Source organism: Neolamprologus brichardi, chromosome 5 (assembly GCF_056152115.1).
Source record: "Neolamprologus brichardi isolate AB-2024 chromosome 5, ASM5615211v1, whole genome shotgun sequence".
In the NCBI taxonomy this organism is placed as follows: Eukaryota; Metazoa; Chordata; class Actinopteri; order Cichliformes; family Cichlidae; genus Neolamprologus; species Neolamprologus brichardi.
Window position 1 is genome coordinate 21153222 of NC_142108.1, and position 19509 is coordinate 21172730.

Consider the following 19509-nt stretch of genomic DNA (forward strand, 5'->3'; position numbering starts at 1 on the left):
GAGCAGTACAATTGCACTAATGACTATAGCTTATCATTGATATCTACTGATACGATGCTTTTCAGACAGGAGTCACACAGCGCTTTAAAGAAAGTAATCTAAGATTATACAAAATACAAGAAAACAAAGACAAAACAAACATTTGAAAGAAGAAAATGGAGTACATTAGCAACAGGATTAACAGCAGGAAGATCAGACTGTTTCTTTCACATTTGCGCAGCGTTTTACATTTTTTCTTTTGCTGTTTCTTTTAATGGCAGGAACACAAAAAGAGAGAAAAGTCATGTTCTGCAATAATAAATCATATTACTCACATGCGGGTTTGCTCAGAGAGCCTCCTTATTATATAAAGTTTATTTACACTACTGAACTTATAGTCCACCATTTTATTTGAGTTTGAAATATTTGCGTCAACAAAGCTACCTTCTTACAACATTTAGATTTGGGAATGAAAACTGCATTCTCCTTAGAGTATACACAACTAGAAATACCGTAGAGCAGGGGTGGCCAACACCAGGCCTCGAGAGCCGGTGTCCTGCAGGTTTTAGATATCACCCTGGGTCAACAAATCTGAAACAAATGGTTAGTTCATTACCAGGCCTCTGGAGAACTTCAAGAAATGTTGAGGAGGTAATTTAGCCATTAAAATCAGCTGTGATGGATCAAAGCTACATCTAAAACCTACAGGACACCGGCTCTCGAGGCCTGGACCGTTTTGGTTTTGCTATGATCGATATGTCCAAGCGTGAGTAGTGCGCTGCCAAAGTGTAAAGGTTAATGACGCCAGAAAAATGGTTGCTGCACTGCGGGGATTTTAATAAACGACACTAAACCAGACTGAATTGAATAGTTTCACAATGAAGATCAACTACAAGTTTCAATTTAATCAGTTCACTATATTTTAAAGGTGTTTTTTAGGGTCAAGTGAGGTTTTTTTTAGAAATCATAATACACACTATCAGTGAAAACTTAACATTCATATAATCTGTAATGAAATCACATGGTACATATACTATGGCATTACATTTGCAACATATCTGTGTTAATATTACCTTCTGTCTATCATTTGGTAGCACCTTTTCATCCAGGTAAAACCAGGCATTCTCCTGCGAGGTGTGGCGCCATTTAGATACACAATTATGTAATCCTCAGCCACCATTAATTCCAGTGTACTTATCACATATCTACAAAGAGAAGCAGAACAAAATACAGTGGATTAGACATGTTTATTTATTTTAGACATTATGACTGTAGCAAAGTTTTCTTCTCGTCACTTCAATGACATGTGAGAAGCTTTGGTTAGGAGATGAAACACGGGCGTGATGTACATAAAAACAGAGCTACACACAGAGAGCAGCGGCAGAAAGACACACCAGCGTACGCTAACCCAGAAGCACGGTCATTTTTGAATGTACTTACAGAAAAAGGTTTTCCATGACATAATTGTAATTGTCACAGTTGCTCTCTGGTAGGAAACATGCAGCAAACACAATGATGGCTTTCTGTTCAGCGTAATAACCTGAAACATGAGAGACACAAACATGACTATCATGTTACATATCAGCACCTGTTCAAAACTTTAATACAAATCATTTTTCTAACATTCTTGTCCGGTTTATAACTAATTCAAGGCCTATCAGTTAAAAAAGCAATTACTATTATTATTTTTGTGGTTGACACATGGGTCAATGTGAGTGGGACTTTGCCCTTGCTATTAAACATTCAGGAAAAAGTTCTTGGCACCTCCCATCAATAAGAAAGAGTCCTCTCCTTAACCCCATCACATATTTATACTTCTCACACTTTATATACTTTTTCAGTCTCAGCCAAACAAGAGTCTAGTCTGACATCTGATAAAGTCTGATTATGCAGCAAAGTTTTTGGTAATCGTCAGAAATCCCAACACACTTTTCTAAACTAGTTTTCATTCTGATTTCAGATCTGATTTTAGTTTTCTTTTCAGTTACATCAACTTTTTAATTATGTGTAATATTAGTTTGCAATGGACTTGCATGCGTTTTTTATTAAACTGCATGCACCAATCAAGTAATTGTTTCAATATTTTCAGTGCGAAGTCAGGTAGACACACACTGTGGCATAGATATAATGATCAGCGTCGGCTACCACTTTTTCTTAGGTTTTTGCTTAGCACAGGGGTCGGCAACCAACGGCTCTTTAGTCCTTACAGTGCGGCTCCGTGTGGTTTGGGAAAATAAATTAGAAGTATTTAGCTGAAGTGTATTTTGATTATCTTAGTTCTTTTTTTTAACTTGTACTTCTAAATTTGAAGGTTATTGTGATAGGGCCTAAATAAATATAAAAATAAAATTATATTCTATTATTTTTTTCATCGTTCAAAATAAGCGTCACATCCCCGACAGAATTTGTTTCCCCTGCGTCGGGAGCACACGCTGGACTGTCCAAATCACGGACAAATAGTATCCCACATTGTTGATTTTTAGTTTACAAACACTTCTTATAATGACTAACTACTCCTGACATTTTTGAGATGTTAGCTCTTTATACAACGAAGTTATAGTGGGATACAAATAATATCAGGCTGATCCTGCCACAATTTGTCCCCCCTGTGTAAATCACGGACAAACAGTATCCCACATTGCTGATTTTTTGTTCACAAACACTTCTTATTATGACGCATTACTCCTGAAACTTTGGAGGATTTAGCTCTTTATATAGTAAAGTTATAGGAGAATAAAAATAGTTATCAGCCAAAACGTTAATGGTTTGTTAAAAATAATCCCATCTGATACCCGTGAGCAATAAATATATAATTTTCTGTTGTAACCCTCAAACTGAATGGTAATGTAACGATACTAATTTTTCACTTTTTCACAAAATGAAAACATCAGTACTTCTTGGTGCTCCCAGCACAGGGGAAACAAATTCTGTCGGGGATACCTACTTTGGCACAACACCGGTATACCCGTAAACATACCTCGGCAGACCCGACAATGTTTCCATCAACATGCTTTTCAGCATCTCTTTATTGACCACTTTTCACACACGATAGCTGTACCCACACAGCCGGCTGTAGCTTTTCAGCTCACAGCCCGACATATACCAACACAACAGCACAGATAGCACAGACGTTAAGGCGGCGAGGCGTGATTGCGGGTGTCGCTCAGGTGCGTCCGCCTCCCCTGCAGCGACCACGCCCCACCACACACATTAACCAGGTAAAATACATATTTAGGCTGAATTTTGCAAATATCTATTTTTCATTTTTCAGCAGCAGAGTGCTTTTTTTTCCAATTATTTTTTAAAAGTCAGGTCAACGCTCCAAAAGCCCAAAGATGATATAAGGGTGGCGGCTCACAACAGTTTTTGTTTGCTGGATCATTTTAGTTCAGCAGGGTGTCTTAACTTTTGTTATATTTCTTTAAGAGTTCTGTTGGGTCTGTGTTTCCACAAGCCCCGCTAATTCTACAGACTTATTCATCATGAAGAAAACAAGACAGTCGATCGATTGATTATTTGCGCAAGGGAGGCCTCGTCTGTGTCCACCACGAAAATGACCCCCAGATCTGACCTCCTCCTACTGCCTTTATTGAGAGACAGTTCACACAAAACACGTCAGAACAAAGCCACGCCCACATGGTTCTAAGACAAAGCATTGTATGTATGTGTGAACTTCTGTAAGAATGTGTGTGTGTGTGTGTGTGTGTGTGTGTGTTATGTGAGAATGTGTGTGTGTGTGTGTTATGTGAGAGTGTGTGTGTGTGTGGTAGACCTCCTGCTGACCAAAGGGTCGTAAACGCAGGAAGCTTACATCAAAAGCACAAGGATGATAAAAGACTACAGCCCCCCACCTAGAACCTCGAGAATCTGGGGAGGGGAGGACAGAAAGAATTCCTTTCACAGAATTAAAACAATGTACAAATGGTAAACATAAAAATGACAAACATTTAACAATTGACCCTAACAAGTTCAAAATGTGTTAATTACATAAATAAAATGTAATTTTCTCTGTAGCACTTCATGGATTTTATAAGCAACACGCCTTAGTTGTTCACACAAAGCATAAAGGTAAAAAAAAAACAATATATACAGTGTTATCTTCATTTTAGATGTCAAGAAGTATTTGCGGCTCCCAGTGTTTTGTTTTGCATGGAAACCGGGCCCAAATGGCTCTTTGGGTGTTAAAGGTTGCTGACCCCTGGCTTGGCATATGATTTTCTCATGTATACTCTGTCCTGATTGTCGCGTTACGGCATCCAGCAGTTGCTGGCCATCATGCTCTCATTCCCTAAACCTTGGTAGCGCCGTTCCATTAACTGAATGTCCTGATGAAAACACTCGTCCTGTTCATCACTCAAGATTTTATGGAACTCTGCAGGAAGTGTGTTTTCATTGACATGCGAAGCCCAGTTTCTGGTAGGGATCACGCAGATGCTGAACTGCTTTCTTGTATGCAGGATACTTGTGGATGCCCAGAAGGTTTTTACAGAGCCACTTGAACACCTCCCAAGATTTGAACTCTGCTGTTGAGAGAGTTTGTTTGAACCCTCCATCCAGCAAAACGGACTTGATCTATGGACCTATAAATATCCCTTCCTTCAATTTTGCAGTGCTTATGTTTGAAATGTTTCCAGCAAGGTATTGAAAGCCTCATGAGTTAACTTTGCCCATGGCCTTCTTCATCAAGCCTAGCTTGATATGAAAAAGTGGCAAAAATATTTATGCAGATCAACCAGAGGGAGAAACTTGACACTGCTTTTTCCTGGCCCATAGGCATCTCATGGCTGACAATGTTCCGCAGTAGATTGGCTGTCCCACAGGCACAGGAATCAGCAGTATTTGGTGAATCCTCCTTGTATTCCCATCAAGATATCAATAACCTTCAGATCACAATGTTCCACTGATGAGTTTTATCCGCAGCTGATTCAAGCAGTGTCTTCGTGTTGTCATAGGAATCTTTAGATGAACAGAACGTGCAATCGGCACACTTGGTTTGGCATTTCTGTTATGGAGTAGGACTGCCTTCAAGCTTCTTTGTGAAGAATAAATGAAGAGACAACATTCAGCTGGAACATGCTCTGGTTATGAACTGCTGAAGAGTCTGTTGATGTCATGACAATTGCACAGTGAGCCGTCAGCAGTGAAGAACACTGTCAAGACTTCTGTACCAAATTACAGAAACACCCTTGGCAAGCTTCTGCTTACGCCTTCAAGCAAGAAGTTCTCCTTTGTCTTTTGAAAGATTTACAGGGTTCATACGCCTTTTTCAGGGTCAAATTCAAGCACTTTTTAAGTACTTTCAAGATGGCTTTTCAAGCTTTTCCAGCACATCCCCCCCACCAAAAAAAGAATGCATGTTTCAATTCGCATCACCTCAGTAAGATCATGTGAAATCATCATAGGTTAACTTCAACACCTTTGTTCCCCTTTTGTTAAGACATAGAAAAACGCACCACACAAAAATACTGCAAAAGGAAACGGTCGCCTTATATGCATATAGTGTATAAACTCAAAATGCACATTTCACTTAAAAATTAAGATGTGAAAACGTGAACAAATCAACTTGTTAGAGATATTCATCTCCTGTTGAAAAAACCCCCCAAAAAAGAAATAAGTCTTCTCATCAGATATTGATGCTTCTTTCCTGTATGATGCAAAAAATAGGAGACAGACGTTTGTTTGTTTGTTTTTTAAGTTAATTCCCAATAAAATTAACTGTAAGATGTTTAACTACATTGCTGTCTGTATTATTGTTGAAGTCCTAAATGATCACCTTTAAAGTGTTTGTGCTAATAACATCATGTACAGTCAGACAGGCATGGAGAACAGCACTGACTGGGAGAGGTTTTGAATAGATTCAACATATAAGACTTTAAGAATGCACGAGCATCTACTTAAAATCTATTTATTTAATCTATCATCTATAATATTATTATGTACAATTCAAGGATTGTAATGTATTCTAATGTTCATCTCCCTTAAATAAACAGGCAGCCTGAAAGTATGAAATATTCATATACAAAAACATGTGTGTACTGTCTCAGTGCCTGATAGTGTCCCACAGGCCTCAGTGTGAGCTTGAAGCCATTTATAATGTTGTAGTAGTTTAATGTGTAGGTGCTGACCAGAAACACATTTTGAATGAAAGCCGGGGAACTTTGGTAGCACAGAAACAAGTGGCTATTCTTTGTGAACATATGGATCACTCATATTACCATTATTTCACCCAAAGGCACCAAGTTAATACTTTAAAAAGCCGCAGCAATACACACAAATACAAAAACTTGGTGACAACTTTGCTTTTAGCCTTTAACGCTCTGGAGTCCAGGGTATAATTGGCAGTTTTTGACTACTTTTGATTTGGACTCTAAATTTCACCTTTAAAAACGGTTTATCTTGCCAATCTGTTATTTTCTCATTTTTGACATACTGTTTAAGCAGAGTTGATCTAATCAGACAAAATTTAAAATACGAGTAGAAAAAAAGCATACTGCATACTGTCATATAACATATTATAAAACATGTTATAAAACTGTTATAAAACAGTGTAAAATTCAAATAATTTCCTTAAGTTTTCACAGCAATTTATCAAACAGTAAAAACATTACAAATATAAAAGGCAACATCAAAACTAGCATTAATCTTGCAACATAAATAATCAAATAAATAATCAAATGTAGCCCAGAAAAAAGATTATTAACCCAACCGGTTGGGCAGATGGCTGCTCCACCCTGAGCCTGGTTCTGCCAGAGGTTTCTTCCTGTTAAAAGGGAGTTTTTCCTTCCCACTGTCCACAAAGTGCTTGCTCATAGGGAGTCATCTGATTGTTGGGTTGTCTCTGTTGTCTTTGTATTATTGTAGGGTCTTTACCTTACAATATAAGGTGCCCTGATGCAACTGTTGTTGTGATTTGGAGGTATACAAATAAAACAAATAATTATTTTTAAAAAAATCCTTGATGCACCTTTTTTTTTTTTTGCTTCAATGCTTCATTTAAGCTACAACTTCATAGCACTCAGTTGTCACCATGTAAACAAAAGCATTTCATCCACATTTGCCACTAAAAATAGTCCTGCAGTAGAAACGTCTCTTAGAGCATCCTAGTGATGAAAAAACACTACATTATGCCCCCACAGCCCCCAGTTTGTCAACAGAAAGACTGATAGAACAACAGCATTTTTTATCAGTCTTTATCAGTTTTATAGTTTAATTAATTAAATGATATTAAAATCCATCCATCCATCCATCTTCATCCGCTTTATCCGGGGCCAGGTCGCGGGGGCAGCAGCCTAAGCAAAGAGGCCCAGACCTCCCTCTCCCCAGCCACCTCCTCCAGCTCATCCGGGGGAACACCAAGGCGTTCCCAGGCCAGCCGAGAGATATAATCTCTCCAGCGTGTCCTGGGTCTGCCCCGGGGCCTCCTCCCGGTGGGACATGCCTGGAACACCTCACCCAGGAGGCGCCCAGGGGGCATCCTTGTCAGATGCCCAAACCACCTCAGCTGGCTCCTTTCGATGTGGAGCAGCAGCGGCTCTACTCTGAGCCCCTCCCGGATAGCCGAACTTCTCACCCTATCTCTAAGGGAGATGCCAGCCACCCTTCGGAGGAAGCTCATTTCCGCCGCTTGTATCCGCGATCTCGTCCTTTCGGTCACTACCCACAGCTCGTGGCCATAGGTGAGGGTAGGGACGTAGATCGACCGGTAAATTGAGAGCTTCGCTTTTACACTCAGCTCCCTCTTCACCACGACGGACCGGTGCAGCGTCCGCATTACTGCAGCCGCAGCCCCAATCCGTCTGTCGATCTCCGGCTCCCTTCTCCCATCACTCGCGAACAAGACCCCGAGATACTTGAACTCCTCCACTTGGGGCAGGACCTCATCCCCGACCCGGAGTGGGCACTCCACCCTTTTCCGGCTGAGAACCATGGCCTCAGATTTGGAGGTGCTGATCCTCATTCCCGCTGCTTCACACTCGGCTGCGAACCGCTCCAGTGCGAGCTGGAGGCCCTCACCCGATGAAGCCAACAGAACCACAAAGATCAGAGATGAGATCCTGAGGCCACCAAAGCGAAAGCCCTCCGCCACTTGGCTGCACCTAGAAATCCTGTCCATAAAAATTATGAACAGAACCGGTGACAAAGGGCAGCCCTGGTGGAGCCCATCACCCACCGGGAACGAGTCCGACTTATTGCCGGCAATGCGAACCAAGCTCTTGCAACGGTTGTATAGGGATCGAATGGCCCGTAGCAATGGGCCAGACACCCCATACTCCCGCAACACCTCCCACAGGACACCCCGAGGGACACGGTCGAATGCCTTCTCCAAGTCCACAAAACACATGTAGACTGGTTGGGCAAACTCCCATGCACCCTCAAGTATCCTCGAGAGGATGAAGAGCTGGTCCAGTGTTCCGCGACAAGGACGAAAACCGCATTGTTCCTCCTGCATCAGAGGTTCGACTAGCGGACGAACTCTCCTTTCCAGCACCCTGGCATAGACTTTCCCGGGGAGGCTGAGGAGTGTGATCCCCCTGTAGTTGGAACACACCCTCCGGTCCCCCTTCTTAAAGATGGGGACCACCACCCCGGTCTGCCAATCCACGGGTACTGCCCCTGATCTCCACGCAACATTGCAGAGGCGTGTCAGCCAGGACAGCCCTACAACGTCCAGAGCCATGATATTAAAATGAAGACAGATTTTTTTTTTGCCTCCACAGACAAGTAAAACTACACATAGGCCAGTAAAACGCTAATCCACTGACTCAGTGCATTATTAACATTATTTATTAACATCTACACCGTCATAACGTCTGTTTTATTCAGCAGAAAAAGTTGTATCAAAGCACAGGGGAAACCTCAGAGAGGGATGATATTCTCACTTTTCTTCATTGCAGCCACCAATGCAGCGATACACACACACACACACACACACACACACACACACACACACACACACACACACACACACACACACACACACACACACACACACAGCTCAAGTGAAGAGGGCTGTTCAGAGTCTGGCTTGGAGCTGCTCAAGTTGAATACACCAATCAGAGAGGCTGTGTAATTGTTACCGCCAAAACTGCTGCCCCTCTTACACAGACTCAGGGGGAGAGAGAGACAGACTTTATGCAATTGATTTCTGCCTGTTTTTAGGATTCCCCTTGAACAAATGACCATAATTTCCTAACTGGTGGGGCTAGAACGGTCATTCTTAGACCGGTTTGGTCAGAAGAGATGGGGGCTTCAAGTGTTGTCACTTTTATAATTAAAATCTGAATTACTAAAGATATATGACTTTAAATGTACCGCAACTGAGTAGAGGTGAAGGGAAACTGCCTTGACCTGCCAGCATCAGCATCATTTACGTGAGCGCGGTGCCTGGTTGGTACCTGGTTCAGTGGCTGCAGCTCAGGAGGTAGAGGTCATCGAAGGGAAGGTAGTTTGATCCCTGGCTGCTCCAGTCTGTGTGCCAAATATCTTTGAGCAAGACACTAACTCCACTTTACTCTCTGAGTAATCAGAAAAAAGTGACAATAGTTTTTAAAGTAGCACAGAGTGTCAAATCAGCTCAAGTTCTATTTTATTTCTCTTCATGATATTATTCTGTTTCCTTTTTTTTTTTTATTTACAATGTAGCACCAAGTAAGGATATATACACATATACAGCGAGACAGATAACACTTTCTCTTAAAGCCACAAACTATTTCTCCAGGCTAAATGACGATCTTGTAAATTTGTGACACGCCATTTCCTCTCCAGCTTACGAGTTATCTGCTTTAGGCTACGTGTCTGACAATTATACCACGGAGTCAAGTACTTCTGGTTTGAGGCCTTATTTTTCATCGGAGTATCCAGAGTCATATGTAGTGAGGAGGTAGAATTATTGACAAGATAATCGACCTCTGTTGGAGTAGCGTTCAGGTAGCTGCTCTGTGTTGGTATAGGGCATTGAAGATGATAACAGTGGGTGGATTATATTCTTAAACTTAGTTACGGCGCTTTCAGAACAACATCTACTGTGATAAAGTCTACTCTCCACTGCTCTGTAATCAATCACATCTCTTGTAGGTGTGTCAGTGTGTCTGCGTTACATGACTGACGCTGTGCAGCCAAACTTCCCACTCTTCACTCTCAGTCCAGGCACATCCTCTCTGAGTCTGCAGGGTAGCTTTGACATGCTGTCCTATTATGATTCCTTCAGTGTGGACCTGCAGCCCGTTGTGCACTTATGGCCAGACATTAAGCAGGACATCTGGACCAGTGTCTGCCTCACTGTGGACACCAGTAAGAGTGTAGTCCAGATGTTCAGTGGCGGGTATATGAGCCCCAGGAAGGTGATGCCTTATCAGGTGAGAATGTTGACAAAGTTAGAATCAGCATATTAAAACCTGTGTAGATGTAATAATAATATTATCTTTGTTTCACCAGCCTTTTTTGTTGTTTTTCGATCATAATCACTTGAAGTCGCCAAATGTCAGTGGAAGTTTTTACACAGGTCAGGGCTGAGGTTAATTTTCCCATTGACTTCTAAAGGACAGTCTTTTTGAAGCTACAGGAGTTGCCATCTGATGGCCAATATGAAAAATGCAGTTTTAATGCACTTGCAAAAGCACTGACTCTGTAAGCATATAATCTCATATTTTACTTGGAAGTTTTACTTTTAAACTATGAAACGTCTTAAGAAAAAACAACATTACATCTCAAATTTATAAAGGAATTCTGCTGTAGTCATAGAAACCTGTCAGCAAGACTCACTGTTCTTACCCTGTAGAGGAAATGAAGAAATAATTTACTTTATGACTTAAATAAACAGAAATTTTCAGTAAATTAAACAAAATACCATTTTTACTGTGTAAGAAAATGAAAATGATATTGTAAATTGTGGAAAATATGAAGTGGATTAATCCTGTCTTTTACATCTGTATTTAATATTCAGTATGTTGATGTGCATGTTGGATATTCTGTTATTCAACTGTGCTTTTATATTGCTGATGTAAATGTGATTAGCACTGTTGTCCCTTACCAACTTACAAGAAAAAATCAATACAATCAACGTTTGCAGGCTTATGTCGCCTTATAATGATAGAGCCAAGTCCAACTTAATTGTTTATGTATTTTAAAATTTCACAATCACTGTACAAATATGAGTGTACAGGAAAGCAGTCAAATATCTGGAATTTAGGCAAGGTTAAACTCCTACTATACACAGTTTATGTAAGATGGTGAAATATTGTTTTTTTTCCCCCAAAATTACCAAGAAATACCTAAATTTACTTACAATGTAATAATTTCTTCATTCACATAGAAAACATGAATTTATGCATAACTTAAAATCACTTACACAGTACTTCACATGATTTCCAGAATAGTCTCTCCTTTCCTGTAAAACATCTGAAGTCATGTACTTACTAAAATTACTTATTTACTACCGAAAATGACTTACACATTACATACTTGAGTGCATACTAAGTTAAGTACTTGTGCAGTACATAATTTGCTTACAGTATAACTATTTCTAGTGTGCCTAGCTTTAATTATTTGTAGGTACTATTATGTATTACTAAAAAGTGCTTATTTTAAGTAAATTTCCCACTTGTGGGACTAATAAAGGTTTATCTTATCTTATTCATAAACTTAGCCACTAACTGTCTTGTGTTCCAGCCTAACCTCAGCCGACCTGTCTCACTGTTGGATTTCTCTTTCTAACATAGCCATGTTATTTATTTTCCAAGTAAGTAAATAAGTAAAACTTTATTTATAAAGCACCTTTCAAGATATAAAATGACAGAGTGCTTAATAAGTACGTCGTAGAAGCCAACAATGCATAAAAAACAAAATAAGAGAAATTAATAAAAAGCTGATTTTAAAGATGTTTTTATCTGGCTTTTAAATAAGACCTTACCAGAGGCAGGTGAACCAATGCACTGTTAGACACTTTCGAACAAAGGTGTAGTTAAAATCTCCAGAGAGCAAGAAAAGGCTGTCATTGTACCAAAAAGCTTCGTTACTGTTGCAAAACTGCCTAAGATAACAGGCTGAGCTGATGTGACAACCGTCTGCACAGATGCTGAGGAAGAGATATTATTTCTTACATTTCTGAATGAAATGAAAGAAAATATATATACAACATAAAGAGTCTTTAGATAACGTGCAGATAACATCAGCCTACCCAGTGTCATAAAAACATTTTCACAGTTCTGCCCTTTTACTTTATTAGTTTATTCTGTGGCCATAAGGTTTGAAAACAGCCTCTGGAATCTTATATCCTCTTTCCAAAATGCTCAGAGGAAACAAAACAAAAGCTCAAGAACAAAATGTGGAACTAAAAATTTATTTTGGTTACCGCTCGATCTGTTTTCATGTTTCATGTTAGGTGGGACTTGTGGTCCTCCTACAAAAACTGTGTGTGTCAGAAACAATCAGTTTACCGATCTGTTTGCTGCATTACTGATTTCACAGATGTAAATATCTGCACTGAAATATAATGAAATGAGGCTCTCTAGCATTCTGTACTGAGAATCATTATCGTCGCAGCATCAACATACGCGCACACATGCAGGATAAAACTTCACATTTCCACACATTCAAACCTTCCTGCTCCTGTTTGAAATATGTTGCTGACTTGCGATGATTTTACATCTCAACATTTGTTTTTGAGTGACACAAATAAGAAGATGAGGCAACATTTCCTTAAGTTTATTCAGAGATCTAGCATCAGCGTTTGTAAACTTAAAAAAAAAAAACCTGCAGCAAATAGAAATCTGCCTCTCTCCACTTTGTTTTACCAGGTCTCCTACACCTGAATGCCAAACCCAAATGGTGTTAACTTATGGAGTGAAAATGCAGATCCTCATGCATCAACCCAGCACCTCAGCCTACCGAGCAGAATGTGATAGCCAACAGTATCAAAAGCTGAGGTAAGGGCCAATATGAGCAGCACAGAACAGTAACACTTATCACTCTGCATCAAAATGTCATTTGCCAAGCCAAACAAAATATTTGACTCCAGAGAGCCCCTCCTTTCTTATTTTTTACTGGGCTGATATTTCAGCTCATGTTATCCTAACATGGTGCCCTTTCTTAAATAAATGTGTCTTGACTAATGTACTCATAGTAAACTGGTATATTCACTCAGAAAAGTGTCTGGAGCTCTGTGTGAAAGTTTGGGCGACGAGTTTAAGGAAGTGAAAGATGAAATTTACAGACACAGCAAGCTGTTAATATGAGATAAAGTTCAGCACTGGTTTGAGTAGAGGAAGTGAGAGCTCACATACAGATTTAATGAAAGCTAAAGTAACTTAAGAATTTCCAGATAGTATTGGTTCTTGTGTCAGTTTTACCTCTTGTTAAATGATGTGGAAAAGCTGTTGTGGTGAGCAGAGCTACTCAATCTTTTAGTGTTATTTTAGTCTAAATAGACTGGAATCAGCCTTTATGGACTGTATTCATACCTCACAGCAGTCATGACCTCTGTGTTGAACTTGCAGACAGGTTGAGGTGTGTTTGCGGTTCAGGACAGCACAATGAGACATCACATGCTCCTCTTCATGATAGATTCCTCCATGTAGACAATTACGGCACAGTGAACTGAACTGGATTACTGACAGATTATCAATTACTCAAATATTCTAAAAACAGGTCCATTGCCTTTGTATTGATGTTTTTTTAAAGTATTTGAGCAGTGAGTTTCTGTCACACTGTGCTGTGTGGATTGTTGATTAACTTTAGCAGAGCCAAATATAGGACGCAGGAGAGGTACGAAACTCAAAGGAAGCTTTCAAAGCTGATAGTCCAGGAAGCAGGAAGTGAATAAACCTCTGTCATAACCAGGCTCAGGGAGGGGTGAAAATGAAATGTCCCTAGATGCCAGAAACTGCGTTTTTTGTCCCTACTTTCCACTACCGTGTCAAAAAGATGGTCAACCCCATTAGATTAAAATGTCCAAATTCACAGCATTAAAAAGCGTGTTTGCAGCCTGCTGTTCGCAGTTTTAGACTTCATATATGGTTTTCCACTTCATTACAACTGTACAGATTTTTTTTCAACTCCCTTTGTCCTGGACACACAGAAAATGTGACCTCCCTGTGACTTCACATTTGCTGCTATCTGTCTAATCTTGCAACACTGAAAGGAGGGAAAAGGAGGGGACAGGGACACTCGGGAGAGTTTCTGTTTACAGAAATGAAACTTAAAGCAGCTGCTGACGTCTGAACCAGTAAACTGAAAGTTACAGAGCTGAAGTGGAGCCTGCTCAGACTCAGAGAGGAAGCAAAGAGATAAACACATCCACACAGCCAGGACACTCACACGTTTCACTGCAGGGACGCTCAGTGTCAGGCATAAAGATGAAGCTGCTTCTTGTTCCCTTCCTGATGGTTATTATGGAGGTGATTGGTGGACCAACTCCATCTGAACAACCAGATTCATGGCCAAGAACAACAGGTACACACACAGAAGAGAATGTGGTTAAATGCAAATATTATTACCAAAATTGCAGCAGTGAAAATATTTCTTAATTAAAATCATGCGAAAGCAGTAAAGACAAAGGACTATAACAATGGTCCTTTGTCTTTATTAACAATATTTAAAGAGGCCCATGTGATATGCAGTCAGATTTGCTGTTGCTTTTATTTTGTGTAGACTGCAGCTGAAGGCTCTGACTCCTACGCTGCTTTTCCAAACTCTGCAAACCTGGTGGAATAATGCTCTGAGCTGTATGTTGGGGCCCAATTATTCAGGACATACAGTAATGTGAAAAAGCGTTGGCTCCCTTCCTGAGTTCCTATTTTATTTGTATGTTTGTCACACTTAAATGTTTCAAATCAACGAACAAATTAAAATATTAAACAAAGAACACAAACACAAGTAAACACAGAATGCAGTTTCTAAATGAAGATGTTTATTATTAAAGGGAAAAAAGTCCAAACCTACATGGGCCTGTGTGAAAAAGTGATTGCCCTCTAAACCTAATAACTGGTTGAGCCACCCTTAGCAGCAACAACTGCAATAAAGTGTCAGTCATAACTGGCAGTGAGTCTTTTACAGCGCTGTGGAGAAATTTTGGCCCACTGATATTTGCAGAATTGTTGTAATTTAACCACATTGGTGGGTTTTTTAGGCATGAACCACCTTTTTAAGGTCATGCCACAGCATCTCAATCGGGTTCACATCAGGACCTTGACTGGATCGCTCCAAAGTTAACTTAATTTTGTTTTTCTTGCTGCTGGTGTATTTTGGATTGTTGTACTTGAATAGTGCTTCAGCTTGAGGTCACAAACAGATTCTCCTTCAGGATGTTTTGGTAGACAGCAGAGTTCATGGTTCCATTTATCACAGCAAGTCTTCCAGGTCCTGAGGCAGCAAAACAGCCCCACACCATCACACTGCCACCACCATATTTTACTGTTGGTATGATGTTCCTTTTCTGAAATGATGTGTTACCTTTATGCAACATGAAATGGGAACCACACTTCTAAAAATGTCAATGTTTGTCTCGTCAGTCCACAAAATATTTTAGTCTTGAGGATCATAAATGTTTCCAGGCAACTGTGAGACGATCCTTTGTGTTCTTTTTGGTCAGCAGTGGTTTTGTCCTTGAACTCTCCGATGGATGGCATTTTTGCCCACTCTCTTTGTTATTGTTGAATCATGAACTCTGACCTTAACGAAGACACATCAAGTCTGTGGTTCCTTAATGTTGTTCTGGGTTCTTTTCTGATCCCCTGGATGAGTCATCGATGCGCCCCTGGAGTAATTCTGGTAGGCCAGTCACTCCTGGAAGCTTCACCACTGTTCCACGTTTTTTCCAATTTGAGTATAATGGCTCTCACTGTGTTCATTGAAGAAAATGTCATTGTAACTTTTTTTTTAGACTGACAGATGTCTCTGACTTTGTTTCTCAGGTGTTTCTTTAGATCGTAGCATGATGTGTTGTTTTTGAGAACTTTTAGCTTTTTTTTGGATTCAACAGGTCTGCCAGTAATCAAGCCTGAGTATGTGTAGTGAAACGAAACTCAGCTTTCCAAAAAATGTGGTTAATCACAATAATTCATGATTTAACAAGAGAGCCAATTACTGTTTCACACAGGACCAGGGAGGTTTGGATAACTTGTCTCCCTTAATCAATGAAATCATCATTAAAAACTGCATTTTGTATTTACTTTGTCTAATATTTACATTTCTTTGATGATCTGAAACATGCAAGTGTGACAAATAACACTAGGAAATCAGGAATCAGGGACAAACACTTTTTCACACCACTTTAAACGTGAGGAGAAGGGTTTTTAATTTTAGTAATAATTAAGGTTCTGGATTTAGCAGATCAATTAAGAGATATGATCTTTCTTTCCAGCCCCTGTTTGTACTTTCATTGCAGTGTTTTGGAACAAATGGAGGTTTATAAAAAGCTGCTCGATATTAAGGATGTTTAAGGATATATCTCTGCAGTTAAAGTGAATTCGTCTTGCCACAGTAGTGAAAATCTGATATCTTTGTGTCACTGAGTTCTCATCAGCGAGGACTGGAGCTCCACACGTACCTCTTTATTTATGCAACTTCTAAAAACAGAAGATAACCTTTGCTCCACTGTAAAGCCCAGCTGCAGAGCACTGACTGTTTGCTTTGCAGCACAGCTACCTGTTGTGCTCACACACTCTGTCCCCTCCTGCCCTGCACCCCAGGTGAGAGAGGTTAATTAGCAGATGCACACCAGGTGCTCTGCGCCACCTCCTACAGTTGCATCTAAAACCAAAACGCACATCCGTCCAGTCTCAAACAGGCTGGAGTCACATTCCTGGCTTTAATTATTGCTCTAGTCCACCTTCATCCTGGATGATGGACTGTTCATAAAAGCACTTACATTAATGAGTAAAAATAAAGTTTCATATCATGTTGACCACTTGTTTGTGTTTCTGTCTCCAGGAAGTTCTGCACTAGATCTAAGAGGGAAGATGTTCACTTTGTCTCGTAATTATGGAGGTGTAACCTTCTACCCGCCCTATTATGATTCTGTCTCGCCTTCTACCACTGATTACCCAACCAGAAGACACAAAACCCGTTCCTGGATCGCTACCACACCTCCCACCACCAGTCCCTGGGGCTCCACTCGTTACTCCCCCCTTTCTACTCCTTCCTGGACCACCAACCGTCGCTGGACCTATCCCTGGACAACAGAGAGTCCAACTAGAGGTGAGTACAGTCCAACATAGGTACAAAAATGTGGTAAATCAAGTGTATGTTGTATTTATTACAAATTTGTTATAAATTTGTATGCATGTGTTCAGATGAGATTCAACTAAAGAAGCTGTTAAGTTTTTGCTCTTCTTTGGTAAATTTGTGATCCTGCTCTCCTCCTGTAGGTGTGTCTGTGTGTCTGCGTTACATGGCTGACAATTTACAGTCCGGCTTCCCGCTTTTCACACTCAGTCCAAACAGATCCCCTCTGAGTTTGGAGACAAACCTTAACTCATATGGCCTGACATTTAGCGGTTACTACAACTATGTGTACCTGCGGCCCCTCATCAAGTTCTGGCCAAACATCGGATCGGACTTCTGGACCAGTGTGTGCCTCACTGTGGACACCAGGAAGGGTGTGGTACAGATGTTCAGCGGCTCAAACATGAGCATCAGGAAGGTGCTGCCGTCTCAGGTGAGAACAGGGCTGAAATCGGCTTGTAGGCAGATATAGCAGACTACACTTATGGATTGTTTCCATCCACTTTCTTAAACATTTTGAATGTTTAAGTTATTGCTTCACGTGTTTCTTTTTTATGTGTTTTTCCCTCCTTCTGTAAGAAAAACTGTACATCTGTAAACCGCTTGAGTAGATGTACTGAGTTATGTTTCGTTACTGGGTCTGTTGGAGGTGCTCATTTTACTCTCTGTAGCTTCACACTGTTGCAAATCACCTCAGTGCAAACTGGGAATCATCAAAGATGACAACAGACAGAAAAGAAGAACCAAAGAAAGAACAAATGCAAAGAAACAAATTGTTAAAATGATGAGACGATAAATCCTTCATTGCAGATATAAATGCTTAGGCACCTTACTTATTTTTATGTAATCATCTTTAATTTCTCTCATTGTCTCTATTGTGTCTGTCTCCTGTGTGTGTGTTCAGTATGTGTGGTCAGGCGAGCCTGTGATTGATTTCCCAGGTTTTGATGGTCAGCTGACAGACATCCAGATGTGGGACTATCCACTCCGCTATAAAGAAATCTTCTACTACATGAACAGAGGTTATTATGGGTAAGATCCTGTGTGTGTGTCTGTGTGTGTGCACGCACATCGACTTACGCTGAACTCAGAGGGTACTCTAACAGGGAATCCATTTATAAACATATTCAAACTTAGGGCGTAATGTCGCTCGATTATCTGTACCTTGCCCAAGCAAGTTTGGTGTCCAAAGTCCAGTTCATTGGTCCAGCGTGATTGTTGTGTACCTTTCCCAGGTGTACTGTGTCCCTGGAGAGGTGGGCACAGAGCATTTGTGATAGATAACAAACTGCAAATGGTTTAACAGTAATAAGTCTTTATCAAATCAGCCAATGCTGCTTCGTGGTGTGGATTTATACTTGTGTGCTGATGTGTCTTTGAGTGAAACTCGAGCACCATTTATGTTGGACTTCCTTTTATGCTTGTGTAATAACAATAACTAATAATGCTCCTGTGTTTTTTAGGTCTTACAGCGGCTCCGTCCTCTCCTGGTCCTACATCAGATACTCTCTCAGAGGAAGGGTAGTCATGGAGGACTCCTATGGTATGCAGGCCAAAGAGCCAATCAGAAAAGTGGGGCGAAAGCACGGACCAAAGAAAGACAAGCTGAAGTTTTTCAGCATGGAGAAGGATGGAATGAGCGAGGACCAAAAGACCGAGGTGTTATAAGACGTAACAGGGGCATCAGCACAAAAAGAAAAGCAAAAAGAGTGATTCTTTCCTTCTTTAACACCGATCATCTGAAATTATAAGTATGAGGCTTTTGCTCCATGTCTTCCCCCGCTTTTCTGTCCATTCTCCAAAAGCTAAACTTCCTCTAAAGTAACCAACTGCAAAGAGTCCAGCTCAGCGACTTAAATTAGTGGAAGTGAGGCCTCACTCAGCGCACTGAGTTAGCACTGCAGTGTCCACGTGTCACGAGCTACAGGTATTATGAAGGAGTTGTCTATCAATAAAGACCAAATGGTATTCATACAAGGCTGTAAACATGTGTTCATCATACTGACTGAAAATTGGCAACCACCAGGGATGAGAAGTATGCAGCTGGTATGGGTACACTGTCCAAGTAGTTGAACTGCATGTACTCAGTACTGTATACAAGCACTCCATTTGAGACACAGATTTTATTAATGCTATCTCAAAAGCTAATTCTTTTCATTTGTATCCACTGTGGGGTTTTTTTTTCACATCTGTGTTTTGTTAAAGAAAATAAAGAGGTGGTAGACAGAATCTGATTTATTGTGAAATTTATCCATTGAGACACTTGGCATTTTGAAGCTTAAGTCTACAAGAAAATACAAAGAAGAAAAT

The 19509-nt window shown here is 40.4% G+C and overlaps 2 protein-coding genes across 2 annotated transcripts in view; one reads left to right on the forward strand and one right to left on the reverse strand.

Annotated features, from left to right (window-relative positions):
• The window catches only part of LOC102795519 (uncharacterized), a 68763-nt gene that overhangs the window by 16788 nt on the left and 32466 nt on the right, over positions 1-19509 (reverse strand). The gene's annotated exons all lie outside the window — the stretch shown is intronic.
• On the forward strand, positions 14222-19428 carry LOC102795037 (uncharacterized). The gene is made up of 5 exons (XM_006783057.3): positions 14222-14427; positions 16906-17172; positions 17343-17632; positions 18104-18231; positions 18663-19428. Exons 1-5 carry the CDS (start codon positions 14331-14333, stop codon positions 18865-18867), a joined length of 987 nt encoding a protein of 328 aa, XP_006783120.2. The 5' UTR covers positions 14222-14330; the 3' UTR covers positions 18868-19428.

Excerpts from the sequence above, each read along its gene's own strand:
- LOC102795037 (XM_006783057.3), top strand. The coding sequence starts at position 14,331 with ATGAAGCTGCTTCTTGTTCCCTTCCTGATGGTTATTATGGAGGTGATT. Across the intron at positions 17,173-17,342 it reads AACAGAGAGTCCAACTAGAG|GTGTGTCTGTGTGTCTGCGT; the intron begins GTGAGTACAGTC and ends CTCCTCCTGTAG. Across the intron at positions 18,232-18,662 it reads ATGAACAGAGGTTATTATGG|GTCTTACAGCGGCTCCGTCC; the intron begins GTAAGATCCTGT and ends TGTGTTTTTTAG.